The sequence below is a fragment of the Pomacea canaliculata genome, linkage group LG5 (genome assembly GCF_003073045.1).
Source record: "Pomacea canaliculata isolate SZHN2017 linkage group LG5, ASM307304v1, whole genome shotgun sequence".
In the NCBI taxonomy this organism is placed as follows: domain Eukaryota; kingdom Metazoa; phylum Mollusca; class Gastropoda; order Architaenioglossa; family Ampullariidae; genus Pomacea; species Pomacea canaliculata.
The window spans coordinates 31170670-31187342 of NC_037594.1; the positions used below are offsets into that span (position 1 = coordinate 31170670).

Here is a 16673-nt window from a genome sequence, read left to right on the forward strand (position 1 = left end):
AGGAGAGAGCTAGAGAGAGAAACAGACAAAACTAGAGACGAATAAAGCAATCAGCAAAGCGAAAAAGAACTGCATGTCGACCTTACCCAGTAAGTAAAGGGACACTAAGAGTATATAAGAACTATTTGAATTGTTCACTTCACCTAAGCCACGCAGAATAAGTTCAACTCAAATGAAGAAGATCAAAAAATAAAACACAATCAAAGTTAGAAGGTTTGTGGGCGAATTCAGCATGGAGGACATTGAAAGAACATTACAACGTGATGCCTGTGAACACAAATTACACACAAGAAATCTCAGAGAAAAAAAATCAAGGATCAGCGGCTGACAAGTCTCAAATTTGAGAAGACATGGAATCAGTAACCTACAAGAGTTGAGCTCTAATTTCACGAGGTGTTAGCATTACAGTCGGGTAGCATTACAGTCGGGTAGCGTTACAGTTGGGGTTACAGTCGGGTAGCGCTACAGTCGGGCGAGAGTAAAAAAAAAAAAAAAGCCTGCAAGCTGAGTCTTAAATGGATAAAGACGGTAGTTTTTGTTCTCACAAATGTGTTTTTGGTATGTATGTTTGACAGGTTTTGTTGGAAAACAAATTGAAACCAAATTGTTTACAAAACATAACGCATTTTGGGTACCAAGGGATAAATATACTTGAATATTGATATGATATTAAATGGGGTTACAATAAGAATTATCTAGCATTTAAACATTACATTGTTAAATTACGTTATACTCATCTGATTATTAAAATCAAACTAAACTAAAAAGAAGCACATGTCTGCATGAATATAAATACCGTCACTGTTATTTAAGCGAGAAAGAAATATTTTGAGTTTCCTTTGTAGCCTTTTCTTTATTACAGTGACTTTTACGACCATCTCGTGTGGCGAAAATAACAAAAATTCTTTTCAACTCTTCGATAATTTGCAATAGTCCTTCATTCAATTATCGAATGATTGTAAGGCGACAAGGTCATTTTTATTTAAACAGAATAAAGACATCACATTCACATTTGAAACGTCCATTCATTACTACCAAACAGCCACTCCGTGGAAATAAAAATATTATAAATGAATGTAAATAAAGCCTTTATTTGCTTTTTTTTTTTAGAATGGTTCAAATGGTTAAACAGATTCAATTAAAAAAATCTTAATCTGAGTTAAAGCAAATTAAAAGTTGTTGTAACATGGTTGAAGAAATGGCGATAACACATCATGCCTCAGTTTCCGACAAACAGACAAAGGATGCTTTCAATGGCGAGGCAACATTTGTAAAAGGACGGCTGTCCGCTAGACTTCAGTGGACTGTGTACTTTACAAATATTCAAAACATGAGAGGGACAAGCTGAGTGACAGTCTTCAGTTGGTGCAGGAGTTGCAGCTGCATCTCTCTATCTCGCTGACCTGTGTCGTCGCCTGAATGTTTGGCATCAACTGCCCATCATGGTAACACTCGTTCAGAGATACTGTTCGTTGTCTCAGCTCCACCTCCTTGCAGCACTGACAGTCCTGCATCAAACAAATAGTCACATCATGTAGCATACTTTACAGGTATTCTTTCTTCCTCCACAACCTCATTCTGTCTTACCCTCTCTGTGTTTCTTGTTCGTCAGTAACCGGTTCCTGTAAATGTTTTACCTAGATAATTACAAATTATTTATGCCATATTTACATTTATTATTTTATGAACATTTTATTAGCATAAAGCAATCATTCTCGGTCTAAACCTGATTCAGGAGAATCAGCAATCAACATATTAGCTGTGGAGAATAGACGCTCCAAACCTCGGTTCGATCATAATCGTGAACTACATTTGGGGTGGAAAAGAATACAAGCGTTCTTATTTTTAACTTTGTTTCTTACTTCTAAGATAAAACCCCGGCTTTAAACGAAAAAAAAAATCACGAAGGAAAAAAATGTCCGCAGAAAAAAGTTTGGGCAGTGACTTTTTTGAATGATCGTGACTGGATAGTTCTAGTTTTTATCTCTCGAAGACAGATTGAAAGTCATGAAATAATTAAGTTAAAGCAATGACGAAATCTGAAAACGTTTCAAGTAATGGGGGAGTGTAGCAACACACGTGATTAGCTCGTGTCTAAAAAAGGGCCATAGAACATCAGATTACATTCAGAAAAAATCTGGAATACCCACAGGGTGATATAAGACTGGAGAAAAGAGAAAAGAAAGACACTGTGATTCAATATCTCATCAAACTAAACGACAGCCAATCAGACAAGAAACAGAAACGTCAGCAAGCGGATGACCACATAGTAAACTAAATGCATGGATAAGGATGAAGAACTGAGGAGTGGAGGAACAATGCGCTCCACTATCATTATGCAAGATAGTTCTTACAAAGGTGGGTTTTTAGGCCAGGCTTATAAAAAATCAAACGGTTGAAGAAAAACTGGGAGAGAATTCCAGTGAGATTTGAAGGAGCATCGGTCAAGATTTTCCTGTCTGATGGGTGGGACAGAGAAAAAGGCAACACTTGTAGACCAAAGAGACGGACTTGGGTTGTAAGGCATGAGTAGTTCAGACAGGTATACGGGTCCAAGTCTGTGAAAACAGGTAGCACAGTGTGACGGTCTTGTGATCAACGGCAGCTTGGACCCAGTGACACTCAAAGAGGAGGACATTAAAGTTAGTCCCGTTGGCTGTCCTCTGACAGCGAGTTACAGCTGTCCAGCCTGGAAAACACAAAAACAGAACTTTTTGGTGACAGAAACTGACAGGAAAGGTTGGAAGGGACTCATGCTGCGACACTCAAGGAAAATGGACTTCAAGACTACATCAATATGATAGTCAAAACATATTGATAGATCGATAGTAAGATCAAGATTTCGGATGGTCTGGGAAAGAGAGATGTTCTACCCAGAGAAAATAAAAATAGCAGAGGATGGCACACATTTCCGTTTATTTGCAGAGATATTGGAAAGACCTCAGTTTTGTCCTCATTAATTTTCGGTTTATTGATGAACATCAAGGGTTTCTCAGAGTCTAGTCTGTGCTGCGTGAAGGAGATGCAGAACTGCAGGAGCTGGGAGGTCCAAGTGCTGGATGGTGGTACCATGTGGCTGGATGCACACAAGAAAAAAAAAGAAGAGAAGGAAAGAAGAAAAAAAGAAAAGTGAAAAGAAACCCCAAAACGGAGCTTTGAGGCTCTCCTTACTTCAACACGGTGCCTATAACTACTATAGGACGATCAGTCAGGCAGGACCGAAACCAGTTAAAAACAGTGCCAGAGACTGAAAGTAACAAGAAGTCTCTGTAGAAAGATGTCATGGTCGAATGCAAGAAACTCAGTTGACAGATCCAGCATCCAACATCCAAACAGATAAGGCATTCACCACTTGCAGCAAGGCTGTCACTGGTCGAAAGATTCTCACCGTAGCTTTCCTCACACACTGATGAGAAAATTCTTTAACTTAAAGTAGATGTACCCGTAACTTACCCTCCTAAAACCGCGATGCTGGCGTACTGATGGAGAAACACTGGACTCGCAAGTCCCTTCACACTTGCTCAGTGTGACCTCTGCAGTGCAGGATGCAGACACTAGTCTCCCGTTCCACGGGACGGTCATCTCCTTCACGATGTTCACGCGCCCAGGTATGAGCTGGCAGTCGCCGTTGCCCTCAGCATGTCCCAGGCACAGACTCAACACCAGCAGCGGCATCACCACCAGCGAGCACGCCACCGCTGACCTCGACACAGTCTGCATCACTGCATAAACAAGGGGTTAATTAACATTATACATCCATCTAGCAATTACCAAGGCTTAACGTTTAGGCCAGTCTTGAGCGTCTCTCACCAGACACACCTACACACAGGTCATACAATTTTTGGAAAAAATATAAACAAACCAGCTGAATCAAAAATACTTGACTTTCTGCTTGAAAATAAAGTTGAGTTCCAAGGAAACTCTGTTACCCTCTCGCTTAATATGAGCAAAGAACTCTAAAATATCGCTTTAGTAGAAAGTCTTTTTAGCAATACCTTTACAAATAATGCCCAGGACACTTATTTCCAACAATTTACTTGCTGTATAACGGACTGGTGTCGGTTCTCGATGCCATCTTTTTTTTAATGCTGCACAAAATGGGAGCTGGAGGGAAACGTCTAGATTGCCACACAACAGGACATTTACTGTGGGGCCTCTCTAGCATCTTGCTGGCAGCAGCTACTCAGAAGCCACAGACTAGCCACAGACTATTTATTCTCAATGGCAAAGAAGTACAAAATCATGGCGGGTTCTATGACAACACCAAGATATTTTTTTAAGTATGAAAGTAACCAAGGAATTATTTTCTCTGCTGAAAGTTGGAGTGTAAGCGATTCAATAAACACTCGTTCTCTCGTTCATGTCTCTAGCATGCCCTTTAGCCGGTGTAAGTGCATATGATAAGATCTGAGTTTAAAGGCCTCCAGAGAAAAACAAAAAAAAAAAAAAACAAACAAACAGAAAAGAAGACAGCGGGGAGTTAAAGTTTGAGGTAAACTCTGTAGCCTAGCAACGCCAAACTCTTCCACGTACACATCTATAAAGGAAAGACTTGTAGGGGGCAGCACTAAAGATCGAAACACCGGAGTGGTGTATGTGTATGTGTATGTGTATGTGTATGTGTATGTGTATGTGTATGTGTATGTGTATGTGTATGTGTATGTGTACGTGTACGTGTACGTGTACGTGTATGCATGTGTATGTGTGGCACAGTGCCCACGGAGAGCTATTATTTCCATGTGATCTGTGTTGTAAGTGATTGAGGTGCCACTGTAGGTATTCACACATTTTCATTGAGGGACGTCGTACTCATTGGGAGAATGCGATGAGGCAAACTGCGCCGAGTCCAACAGGCTCCTGCTGAGCTCAGTGTGGCTATGCAATCTTTGTACCCAGGTGTCACACATACTTACACGTAAATATATACACACACACGCACACACACACACGCGCGAGCGCGCTTATGTATACGTGTATGTGCGTTGACAATAGTTCTATCGAAATTCATTCTTCACATTATTTATTATCAAGTCAGTATCAAAGTGGAATCGTTAAAATAATGTTATTATGGGGACAGAACCGACTGCAGCCAAAATAATGGCAAGTTATTTCTGAAGCAGACGGCGGGGTTGAAAATAGTTTCAGGTTATTTGTCAAGCGCGACACGATATTTCTGATAAAAACGAAGTGCATTAACGTCTTCCTGTTCATCTTCTTACCCGCCATTGGCACGATCGATGATCTCAACGCAAAATTAACTGAAAAAATAAGGTGTCTGCTCACAAGATACAGTGTGCTCGACAAGCTTCAAGTTGGGGACAGATGTCTACCTGTGGGGGAATGGGTTTTCAGAGCATTAGCAAGTCGTCTACAGCTCCTTTGTCAGCGTCGTCATCAATCGAATTACTTCTGTTACAGAAGCCAATTATTTCTCTGACGTCTGGTGTTTGAATATAACCCAGTCTCCTCGAAATGCAGAAGACATTTCTTCAAGGATTTTGAGATAAAATTACATTTATTTGTCTTGTTGAGTGGCTGATTTTTTAACAGCTATGTTTTTGTGGGATTAAAATACTGAAGGCCGTTCTCAAATGGGCAAAGTGTCAAGCTTCCAAAGTGCCCTTTGTACTGGAAAATATTTTGGCACACACGTTTGGACATGACATTTGACCAAAGTTCCAAACCATTGATTTCCAATGACTGTCAGACACAACTTTGACAGACCCGGTCAAATGTTCGGTGGCACTTTCCCGGTTAAAAGGTGTTTCTATCACTTGTGTGCTAAGTGTGAAAATCTCATACCATCACTATTATGACTCAAGTAACAGAAGAAAATTATATATTTTCCCTCCTTTCTTCTTCTTTGACAGATGAGACATTGTCGTAAACGGCAGAAGTATAGAGATGAGGTTCATTCCGCTGTTAATTCTCTGCTACTTATTACAGTGACACGACTTCAAGTCAAGGTAGAACATTTATGTTACGATGCTACAGAGTAGACATTATACTTACATATCCTAGAAAGTCAAGCATTGAAACTTTTAACTTCAGTACTTTGTATTAACCAAAAACTGAGTAGCGTTCAGTAAATACCACAAAATATTATGCATAATGAATTGCTTATAAGATGAAAGAAAACTGACTTTGAAGTAAGACCTTTAACGGAATGGTCAGGTAACATCTTTTTGTGATAGCCCCGGAGATAGATCATATGAAGTCGCTAAAGAAAGATACCATGATCCAACATATATCAGGTAGGTGACAGAATTAACCTGAACATTAGTTTGGACTAAACTCCTTAGTACACCCTTTAGAACTGTAGACATGCTGACTGCTGGTCATTATTGAAGGTTTGACAGCTGTCATCACAGCTAATAGTTTGTGTGTTTGTGATTCTTTGATAGACCGATCAGTGAGATAAGTCACCCAACACATCGGAAACAACTGATAGCATCTCACGGCAGGCGTAGACCAGTCGGGTGGGTCGACGGTTTGACTCAAAACTATTTGTAATATACGATTTTTTTGCTGAAACATAGACATAGAGACTTCATTCATAGGCACTGCTCAAAGTAAGTCCTGGGACCTCTGCAGACTTTAATAATTTTTATTTGAAAACGACTTATTATAAAATGGCATGATCGGGTTATCATAGCATCTATATATTGTCTGATGCTAAAATATGAAGAACGCCTTTCGCCAAAATATTGATATGTGTTATAAACTCGTCAGTTATGTATCGTTTCGATTATTTTTGATTATTTACAATTTCTGTTTACCAAGAGAAATCACATTAAGTAATGGTTTAAGCAAACTTATCTCCGATGTCACTTCGATCCGACTCTGCGCTCCTCACGTTATCCCTCATTCCTCTCGGTAAGTGGAGTGATAAAAATCAAATAATTAATACAAAATAATAATAAAGTGTATATTCGAAGTATGCAAGAACTTTGAAATTTTTTTTTCAGACTCACATCAAAAAGGAGATAGATAATAATTGGAGTTAGCTTATAGAGAAATTCCAGGCGGTACATACCAAGTGTTCAAACGCAAATGATATTCTTTCTAGCAATTTCTATCTTGCCTTTGCATGTTTTCAACTCCTAATTGTTCGGAGAAGCATCAGGTGTATATTTTTATTAATGTTCCTCTCGTCTTGCTGATTTAACAATCTATATGCATAATAAAAATATAGTCTTACTCAGTCTTTTGGTCATCATAGTGAGAGAACAACAACAACAACAAAGCATAAAAAAAATAGTTAATTCACAACTGATCGATAATAATGTTTATGTGTAAACACAACATAATAAAAAAAATAATAAACAGATCACAGTAGTTCAGGGAAGACACCCTTTACCGATTAACTGGTCTGAGAAAAAGCAAGCATGCATGCAATTAAATGCCAAACACTGCTCTCGAGCACAAATTTCCCATCTCTCTCTCTCATAGACTCACCTGTAATAGGTTTCTCGAAGAGATGGAGGCTGTGTAACAATAATGCGTATCTCTATTTTGGTTCAATAGAAGTTACTGACACACTTGAGCCTCTTCAGTCGACTGCCTTGGAGACTCCTCATCTAACGTTTCTTCCCTCCAGGAAAGGTTTCTGTGAAAGATCAGTGCCTCTGGTCGGGGTTTGGTTATGTGCGAAACATGATCTTCTCCGGCAGCGCTGTAGAGAGATCGTCTGGCTAATGTTTCTGTGATTAACGGGTTCCACCCACAGACAGCAGCCTGTCCTCAGACTGCGGCTTTGGCAAGGGTAGCACCTAAGCAGACATTTGCTAGACGCAAGAAGTGAGAAACATAAAGAATCAGGTACTTCCGCCTACAAGAAGTGATTATGGGGACGTGTGGCAGCGGATGATGTCAACTGGCGCGGAGTGGTCTGGCGCAGGGCGTAGCGCCGTCTTATAGCGCCACTGCCCTCTGCCCACGCCAAGCCTGGCGACAGCTTCCCACCACACGGCCGCTCGCATGGCATTTCATTGAGCGGGGTTTCTGCCAGCACAGGCCAACTAAAATGACTATTCATCCCTTCTTCTTCTTCTCTCTGTAGATGTCTCAGATCTCAAGGCATTTGCTTACGCCAATCCCCCGCTGCACACCCTCCCTTTCAGGCTTCAGATATACATCCTCATCACTTTCCAGACCATCCCATCAATCAAGTCCATGTTTAAATTCTCATCATGAGCAATGTGATAGCTGGTTACTAACAAGATCGACTCTACCTTTTATGTGGTCTTCAAATAAATATAAATCGTGTAGAAAATACTGAATCGAACTTGTTACTGATTAACACTCCATCCACCACACAACTGTTGCTCCTGTCTTTATGGTACTATCCTTGCCTATCTGCTGCTTTGTAGTTCGCAAAATATTCTGATATTTCTATTGAAAGACCAGACACTGTTTACTTACATGTAGTGTTAACATAAGTGTTAACAATGATTTACAAGTCAATGTGCCGAACGGTCTATTTTATGTGACACACAGAAAGGGAGAAAGAAAGAAGCGGAGGCAGCGGCAGGCAGTGAACAAAGAATTTTTTTCTCTGTGCGTTTTTCACTTTAAGCTGTACAAAAGAACATTCACAGAAACCAAACAAAGGCAACATGCGGAAAGTCGCCGAGTATTTAGAGTGAGCGATGACTGATTAAGCTTTCAGGACCGTCCTCCCATCCAAAAAGGTTGGCAGATGCCAGCGCAGTGAGGTTTCAGGTCGTCAAAATGAGCAGTTAGCACTTGACACATGGGGACCGAATTCAAGCCTTTTTTTAAAATATTCGTGTTAGCAAATCCAAATCATTCGTTGCATTACTGAAGTGTTTTGAGACGTGCTGTATCTTTAATACCCACAGTAATTATAGACTCATACAATGATCGAAGATGTACTTGCATTGTCTTACTCTAAGAAACGATAAGCTGGAAAGTAAAATAGAGGGGTGAACTAGTGTTTTACGCAGACAGCCACAAAGGATAAATTACAACAAAGCAGCTGACCCTGTCTACAGGCACCGCATGGATAGAAAGAACGGTATACCCGAGACAAGATTGGAACCAGTACCCGGATCCTTACTGTTATGGTGATAAATGCTTAGCTGCTGGGTCAACAGACCTGATGTAGAGACAAAAAAAAAAAAACTAGAAAGTTGTGAAGCAAAAATTTTGAAAACACAATTATTGAATTATCTCCAAGACTTTTCAAGTCATTTAAAAAATACGATCATTCCACAAGTGGGGGGCAGTGAAGAGGTAACCAACACTCAGCAGTTTCGTGAAATTTCCTGTTCTGTAAAAGGTGCTTATCTTATCTTGAATCCTACGTCCCTTGTCTACAATAGTTTGGATCTTTCTACATCAGCAGATGCCATGTTCACATTTGTCAGTGGACACATTGTACGTACGGAGTGAAGTCACAGACAATGCAAGCCCTCGAGTGGCTGTTGCTCTGCTTCTCTCTGATACAAGGGCTTCATGGACAAGCTGTTGTCACCCCTGCTCCCCCACAGATTGGCACGGCTACCGCAAAATTTGATGCTGGTAAGAATCACAAACGCTCAGATTGGATTTAGATATTGATTCTACTTAATTTATCTCATTTTGAACTTGAAACGTGAGTTAAAACCTTTATTATTGTTATTTTGTTGGTGGTACGTTGAAAACTTTAAGTTGCCTTATTTTAGATAGAACAATAGAACAAAGACTGTGCAAGCCCAGGCGATAAGACAGGAACAGAAGACTAGACTAATTGATAATGAACTAGTTCATAGTTTGTAACTATGACGGAGCAACACAGTCAAAATACATTTAAGTTAAAGAGAGGTTTCTGTTAATTTTTTTTATGGAGAGGTAGATATAGAAGATTACTAGGAGCTAAGTAACTGATCTTTTTTCAGACAATAGTGTAAAAGGCATGTTCTTAAAAGTGGTCTAAGACCAGCAGTCTATAGACGATACAGACGAATTCCGTCTTGCATCCTCTACTGTCAACGTGTCAACGTGTAAAAGGACAAATTTAGCCGAAACTGTATCCAATGCACACGTGTATGATAGTCTTTATAATTTGATCATCAAATCCAGATTTAAATCGCCAGATAGGGGTAGGTGTATTAGCTATGAAATAACGATAGTCACTGATGAAAATATCAGATAAGTGCTTTGTCGTTAAAGTAAATATTTGATGTGTTAACTCCAGTTCATTACCAAGTTTCGGTAGAACATATGATGTCGGGACTGGACATAGAGGATGGGAACAGATGTCCTGATAACTCTAGCGATGTGTTGTTACCTCACAGCCTGCAAGGATGCGCTAGAGAACTGCGCGGGTTTCGGTTCTGATGCCTGCAAAGGGCTGTACGAGGCGTGGGCACGTGACAACTGCGCCCTGACCTGCGGGTACTGCGTGGGTAGGTATTACACCCTGTTTGAACACACGAGTCAGGCACTGCTTTCTCTAACATGTAAAACAGAGTGTGACGGTGTGTACAGCTACAAATAAATATACAAAATTTTTTATTAATCCTTTTCAGAATATTTTTTTGTCTGCCAGCTCTACAAAACATTAATAGAGACATTTAAAAAAAGAACAGAAAATGATACATCCAATTTATTCACACTGGCACTTATATTCTCGCAAATATTAAAAATCTGTACACATCCATATTATTGCTAAAAATAGGAAAACACAGAGACGAATATAACATCAGTTCAAACATATAACTGGGCACTTTGGGAAGGGATCAAGCACTATGGTTTATAAATGGTCGTTATTCTGATATTGTTCTTACAAGAAATGGATCTCCGCATGACTGTTTTAATAGACTTACCCCTGTTGTATGTCATGTATACAGACATCTACAGAAGTACTGATAATAGCTCTCTTGTTAAATTTTCAGATGAGACCCAATGTGTTGACTGTGTTGCAGGGGCATAAGCAAGATAATGACAATACCTTAACAATATTATACATTGGTGTGACGATAATTTTCTGGAATTAAATGTAGATAGGACAATCAAGACGAACATAAAAGATGAACATATTGTTTGAGATGGTCAGCAAACAGTGTGCCTTCTTTGCAAACTGAATAGTCTTTTAGTCAGCACATCACTCTTCAGCTATTTTTATCAGTCATTCATTGAAAGTCATATCATTTTCCTTTGTATAATGGGCCCGCGTTTTGTCTCTCCACAACAGTATAAACAGTATTGTCTATATTTGCTTTTAAGTAATTGGTGTCAAGCAAAGGGCTTTGACTAAGTTTACTGAATTCAGGTAAACCAGGGCTTCTGCTTACGCAAAAAATTGCGTACAGTACGCATTAAAAGTTCGGAGGACCCCTCCAATTTTCGTCAATGGGGTCCCCTTCAAATTTGGGCAAAGAACAGGGACCCCTTAAAAATCTGAAGAAGGGGTCCCTGGGACCCCAAAGAATTTAGCCTTAGCAGAAGCCCTGGTAAACTGTATGATATTATTACACAGATATGATAGATACTTGAAATTGTACCCTTTGCAGTCCTCTTGCTCAACCGTAGTGGGTTATGTGGGCACATTGTGTGGTTGTTATGTGCATTACGAATGGTTTGAGATGTTTTGTGTGGTGTCGTAATGCTTCACTTATCTAGTGCCCAGCACTTGTTCTGCTTTCTTTCTTCCTTTATTCGAACTGAGCACAGTTCTCAAGTTATAACTGCCCATTGCCTACTAGGATTAATAAAGTTGGTCATTTGTCATTTAACTAAGTTGCTGTCTACTAACTGATTTGACTTACATTAGACTCGAAGAAAGCTTTCTTAAGAGTACGATGTGCATTTAGTATAACGAAACGGGTTAGTAAAACTAAAATGGAAAATCACTATAAAATATAAGAAAACTTCTAGATTCTGAAATTAATATTAAATAAAGTAACACATTGGTGCAGATAAACGATGAGAGATACTGAGGCTTCTCTTATCTGATAAGCTAGTTTTTTGGCTCAAGCTTTTTACGTCGTTGTTTCGACTGGTCTACTAGTTTATCTTGGTAAAAACTTGCTGGACATTTTTTAGGCTGCTGTAAAGCCATTAAAGACTTTTTGCACAACTCATTTAAAGTGTATTTAAAATAAATCCGATTATTACACTAATATGCATTATGCAGGGTCAGTTTTCACTTACGACTATCACTATGAATATTTTAAGGCAACTTTTGAATACAGAATTGAGAAATTTTGTATTTTTTTTTTAAAGAAACTTTAAATCAGAAATCTGAATTCTACAGAATTTTGGGATGTAAGGCTTCCTCGAGAAACTAATAAAAAGCATACCCACAAAGACAGAGTGAGAAGACAAGAAGACTTCAAAAGGCTTCCAAAAAATGCAATTCTCAAGACGAGACTTAAATCTGGTTGTCAGTGCTTGCGTATTATTAATACATTAATTTCCTTTGTATTATTTATTGAAACATTTTAACATATTAAAAGTTACACAATTTCTCTTTTTATTTTCATTTTCTTCCTATAGTTGCAGGAATTTGTAGGAGATAACTAAATAAACAATAAGAAAGTTAACGTGGATGTTTGATTACTTTTGCCTAAGTTTCACAGCTTCCCGAGGTCTGTTGATCACTTACTACATAATTTTTTTAATTGCATGCAGTCCATTGTTGTTACTATTTACTTCCGATCTTTCGATATCTAGTAGTAGTAACAATGATAATAAAAAAAAAGTTCGTTATCTTATGTAGCGCCATATCCCAGCCGTATATTCAAGCGCATGGCGTATAATAATAATAATAATAATAATAATAATAATAATAATAATAATAATAATAATAATAATAATAATAATATAATAATAATAATAATAATAATAATAATAATAATAATAATAATAATAATAATAATAATAATAAAGCACACACACTTTTAATAGTTTGCTTGCACTCAATGTCTCAGACATTCACAATAATCATTGATGTACACTCGGCTGGACGGGATCTTAAATATTAAGTCTAGTTATGCTTTTCTAACAGGGCCTCCAACAACCCCACCTCCATGTGTTGATGTTTTGAACAACTGTGAGAGTTACGACCCGTCAACCTGTACGAATCAGAGTTACAGCGGCTGGGCCAAGGCTAACTGTCGCCGCACCTGTCGCTTATGCCCAGGTGAGTGTGTTTTAGTGACATTACTGTGTCCTCAAATATTGTGGCACCACACTTACTGTGTGCGTCTTGGTACGTATAGTAAATGAGTAGTAAATTAGTAATTATGCATTAACTTTCATGGCTACCATAAACACTCTCATTTCATGAAACATTTTAAAGTAATTACATTTTTTTTAATTGTTCGTTTTTCTTGAAAGATATGATTACCTTTAATAACAACTTTGTACAGAATAGGGTTAGGGTTAGTCTTTCATACCATTTTGACAAGGCCTTTCGATTTGAACTTTGGTCGAGCTAAGAAATGGTGGAGTGGGTCAAGTCGACAGTTTCATAATACGACAGTATTTATGTGTGTCATAGCTGAAGTCTTGGCCGCGCTGGATGCTCACACCACAACCCTGTCACCAGACAGTAAGTACTCTGTCTCCTTCTAATAAAGTTGGTAATGGCCCGTATAAGAACATACGTATGATAGATATGTTCGAATGCGTGACTACCACAAATATTTATCTGGCCATCATGTAAAAATTTGCCAAGAACAGTTATATAATATAATAGCCATCTTGAGCCACAAAACGAAGTTATTCACTATTCTAAATACTACAATCTGTTTGCTGCAGCGTGATCTTGCCGTGGATTTTGCCAGTATTTACAAGTAGGCAATTTTGTAAGAGTAAATTTGATCTTTTGTACAAAAGAAATTTGTTAAGCATGACAGAGATATGTTCACACCAAAGTGAATTGTGTCTGTTATAAGAATGTGTGGACAAAGTGGATTGCCGTCTCTACACTCTCAGTGCATGCAGCGACAGCTACAAGGCGTGGGCCAAAGACAACTGTCCGAACTTCTGTGGATTTTGTGTTGGTAAGCAGCATTTCAATCTCAAATGTCTATGTAGCGTGTGTTCAAATAATTCTAAACGAAAGTATTTTTAAATAAAATATAATTTAAGGCGGACTGAAGTCCTTTATATTTAGACAAAATCCTGACGAAAGCTCTATGTAATGAAAAATTATGTTGTACCTGTTAATGAATTGTACTTTAACACTACCGCTGCTCCATTACAGGACTTCCTACACCTCCGGCACAATGTGCAGATTCCTTACCCAACTGCGATTCCTATGAAAAGGCCATGTGTAGTGCCCCAGAGTACAAAATATGGGCAGAAGAAAACTGCAGAAAGACTTGCAACTTTTGCAGTAAGTTACTAAAGTTTTAAACATTGCTTATTTACGAAACTGTGATCAATTATATTTATTCAAGTAATGTTATTTCAACCATTTTATCTTGCAAAATACCTATAGCTTTTGGATCATTCACTAATTTGGGTAAAATAATAACTTGGATAGTCAGCAGCACCAGTGGGATCACAGCGTTTCAGAAAAAACTGACGGCAGGACATTTTGTGCGTCGATAAACATAAATGAAACTATTCCGGTTTACTAAAAGGAAACTCCAAGTAGTAAGAAAACACAATCAGCTTTGATAACAATGATATTAAATTTGTGCAAGTGATGCTCACTTCCATTAGAAGGCACTTACTAGGACTTAGAGCCCACGCATTTGCGACAAAGGAGAGTTGAAAGAATTCAACTGTGATGGAAAGCCCTGAAAAAGGTTGTGTGCCGCCATGTCCTCTAACACAGAGACAAAAGACAGAGACAAGCGCCACCAAGTGTATAAGACCATATTTAATGAGCATGGAGAGACATGAGGTCAAAGCAGGCAGGACTGGTCGAGACATGCATCAACAACAATTAGGACCAGTTAAAGCTCCAGGGCTGAAGCAGCGAAAATGTGCTACTAAAGCTAACACAACTAAGCATTTGACATGGGAAAAAACATCCATTGGAACCTTCAAGCACTGCACCAGTTCGGTAAGGAGAAAGGACTCGACTGCAAATACGAGCTTTACCACTGGGTGATTGTGAGGGTGGTGAAAGTCAGCGCTTTGGAGCAGCATTGAAATGAAAGGAAATTGAAATGAAAGACAAAACTCCCTCAAAGGACTCCTGGATTATCCAGGACTTGTAGAAGCTGGGACCCAGATTTCAAAGATTTTCAAAACCCAAGTTGGAAGTTTGTTGCTCAGAACACAATGGACTCTGATTAAAACACCCTTACATTTTTCCTTGAACATTAACAGGAAAATTGACACTTTTTTAAAGAAAAGTAGTAAAACTTGTGTAAGTAGATGTACCTTTGGGGAATCGCTTAAAACGGCATGATAGATTTTCTCCGAATTAAAAAAAAAAAAAAAAAAAAAACTGAACGAAGCGCAGACTTTAATGAACGAACGAGCTGCTGCTCATCAAGTCTGACCATCTGCGAAGAAAATTTTTAGTTTATTCAAAGTTGGATCAAAGTGTCTTTACAGAGCATCTCACAGCACTGATTCCGGAGAAACTGAGCCTTAATTGTCGACATCTTTATAGAATATATTTTGAAATCATGCACTCCATTTCTGGACTCCCTACATCATGTGGCTTCAGCAGGCATGTTCTTGGGTTCTTTAAATGTAAGTTTTAAAAAGGTTTAATTCATTTTCTCATTCTTTGTTCATTTTTTCTCTCACAGCTGGGGGCGGTCCAATCGTCACACACCCGACTCTACCGCCAGCAACAACACTACCAAAACTAACTCCACCTCATCTTATTCTGACGCCTCCTCCTTTGCCTCCAGGAAGGAAATAAGAATACAGCCAACCTGGGAGATGGACCCTCTGCAGATATCTGTCAATAGGCTTAAGATTATAAACGTAATTTGATTAAAGAACATATCAATTACAATTACAACCAAAATTCAAGAGTGCATTGTATGATTTAGTGTTACGTACCTGACTGTTTTTAACAGCTGTGAGGGAAAAACTTTATTTATAACTTTATCAGCATTTGTTGTAAGATAACCTTTCCACAATTCTTCTCATTTACTCAACTTGCCTCTTTTTTTCCCCTCCTTATATGCTCGTTCTTAGTTTCAATACCTATAGCGTTTCCCATATTTGTCTTTTATTAGTCATCAGTGTTTTCGTCCTTCCGTTCCTTCATCTGCTGTCCATGTATCGTTCTTTTCTCAAGCACATCACTAGCGTGAGTATGGGTTAAATAAAACATGCGTATTATTATTATAAGGGGAAAAATGCTGATAGAAATTTAAAATATTGCCAACATCCAAAAATGATATGCAGGAGTGTAGATATTATAGTCTGCCTACGCAGGTGCATACTTAACTAGTTAACGCAAAATCCACTTAATAGCCTTTTCCATAAACACAGGTAGTGAAGGATGGTGCTCCGAATCGAAGTAAAAGTCCTGCTATAACGAATATTCGGTCAATGGTGAATAGGATGAGGTCAGGGACTGGTCCTTAACATAGCATGTAATAGGTATTGAAGATTGTCGTTAGTCACACTGGTGTCAGGGTAAAGCCTGTGGGTCCGCCAGTTCAGGTGATGTGATTAGACTACCTGAGTAGAGCAGCACTCGGGTCCAGCTTCACCCGGCGACTGGAAGGAGGCGGGAC

The 16673-nt window shown here is 38.8% G+C and overlaps 2 protein-coding genes across 2 annotated transcripts; one reads left to right on the forward strand and one right to left on the reverse strand.

Moving 5' to 3' along the window:
- Positions 1–1084: 1084 nt before the first annotated feature.
- On the reverse strand, positions 1085–8159 carry LOC112565430 (partner of bursicon-like). Its single transcript, XM_025240900.1, has 3 exons — positions 7459–8159; positions 3454–3722; positions 1085–1508 (listed from the first exon to the last, which is right to left on the reverse strand). Exons 2-3 carry the CDS (start codon positions 3718–3720, stop codon positions 1359–1361), a joined length of 417 nt encoding a protein of 138 aa, XP_025096685.1. The 5' UTR covers positions 3721–3722; positions 7459–8159; the 3' UTR covers positions 1085–1358.
- Positions 8160–9367: 1208 nt separating this feature from the next.
- Positions 9368–15952, forward strand: LOC112565309 (uncharacterized protein ZK643.6-like). Its single transcript, XM_025240698.1, has 7 exons — positions 9368–9546; positions 10302–10412; positions 13016–13150; positions 13511–13561; positions 13908–14015; positions 14219–14350; positions 15729–15952. The coding sequence occupies exons 1-7, from the start codon at positions 9429–9431 to the stop codon at positions 15842–15844; spliced, it is 771 nt and encodes a 256-aa protein (XP_025096483.1). The 5' UTR covers positions 9368–9428; the 3' UTR covers positions 15845–15952.
- Positions 15953–16673: the final 721 nt, after the last annotated feature.

Bases quoted from the DNA above. Each gene is read 5' to 3' on its own strand.
- LOC112565430 (XM_025240900.1), bottom strand. From the start codon at position 3,720: ATGCAGACTGTGTCGAGGTCAGCGGTGGCGTGCTCGCTGGTGGTGATG. The intron at 1,509-3,453 runs GTAAGTTACGGG...TGTTTGATGCAG, and splicing joins AGCATCGCGGTTTTAGGAGG to GACTGTCAGTGCTGCAAGGA.
- LOC112565309 (XM_025240698.1), top strand. From the start codon at position 9,429: ATGCAAGCCCTCGAGTGGCTGTTGCTCTGCTTCTCTCTGATACAAGGG. The intron at 9,547-10,301 runs GTAAGAATCACA...GTTACCTCACAG, and splicing joins TACCGCAAAATTTGATGCTG to CCTGCAAGGATGCGCTAGAG. The intron at 14,351-15,728 runs GTAAGTTACTAA...TTTCTCTCACAG, and splicing joins AAAGACTTGCAACTTTTGCA to CTGGGGGCGGTCCAATCGTC.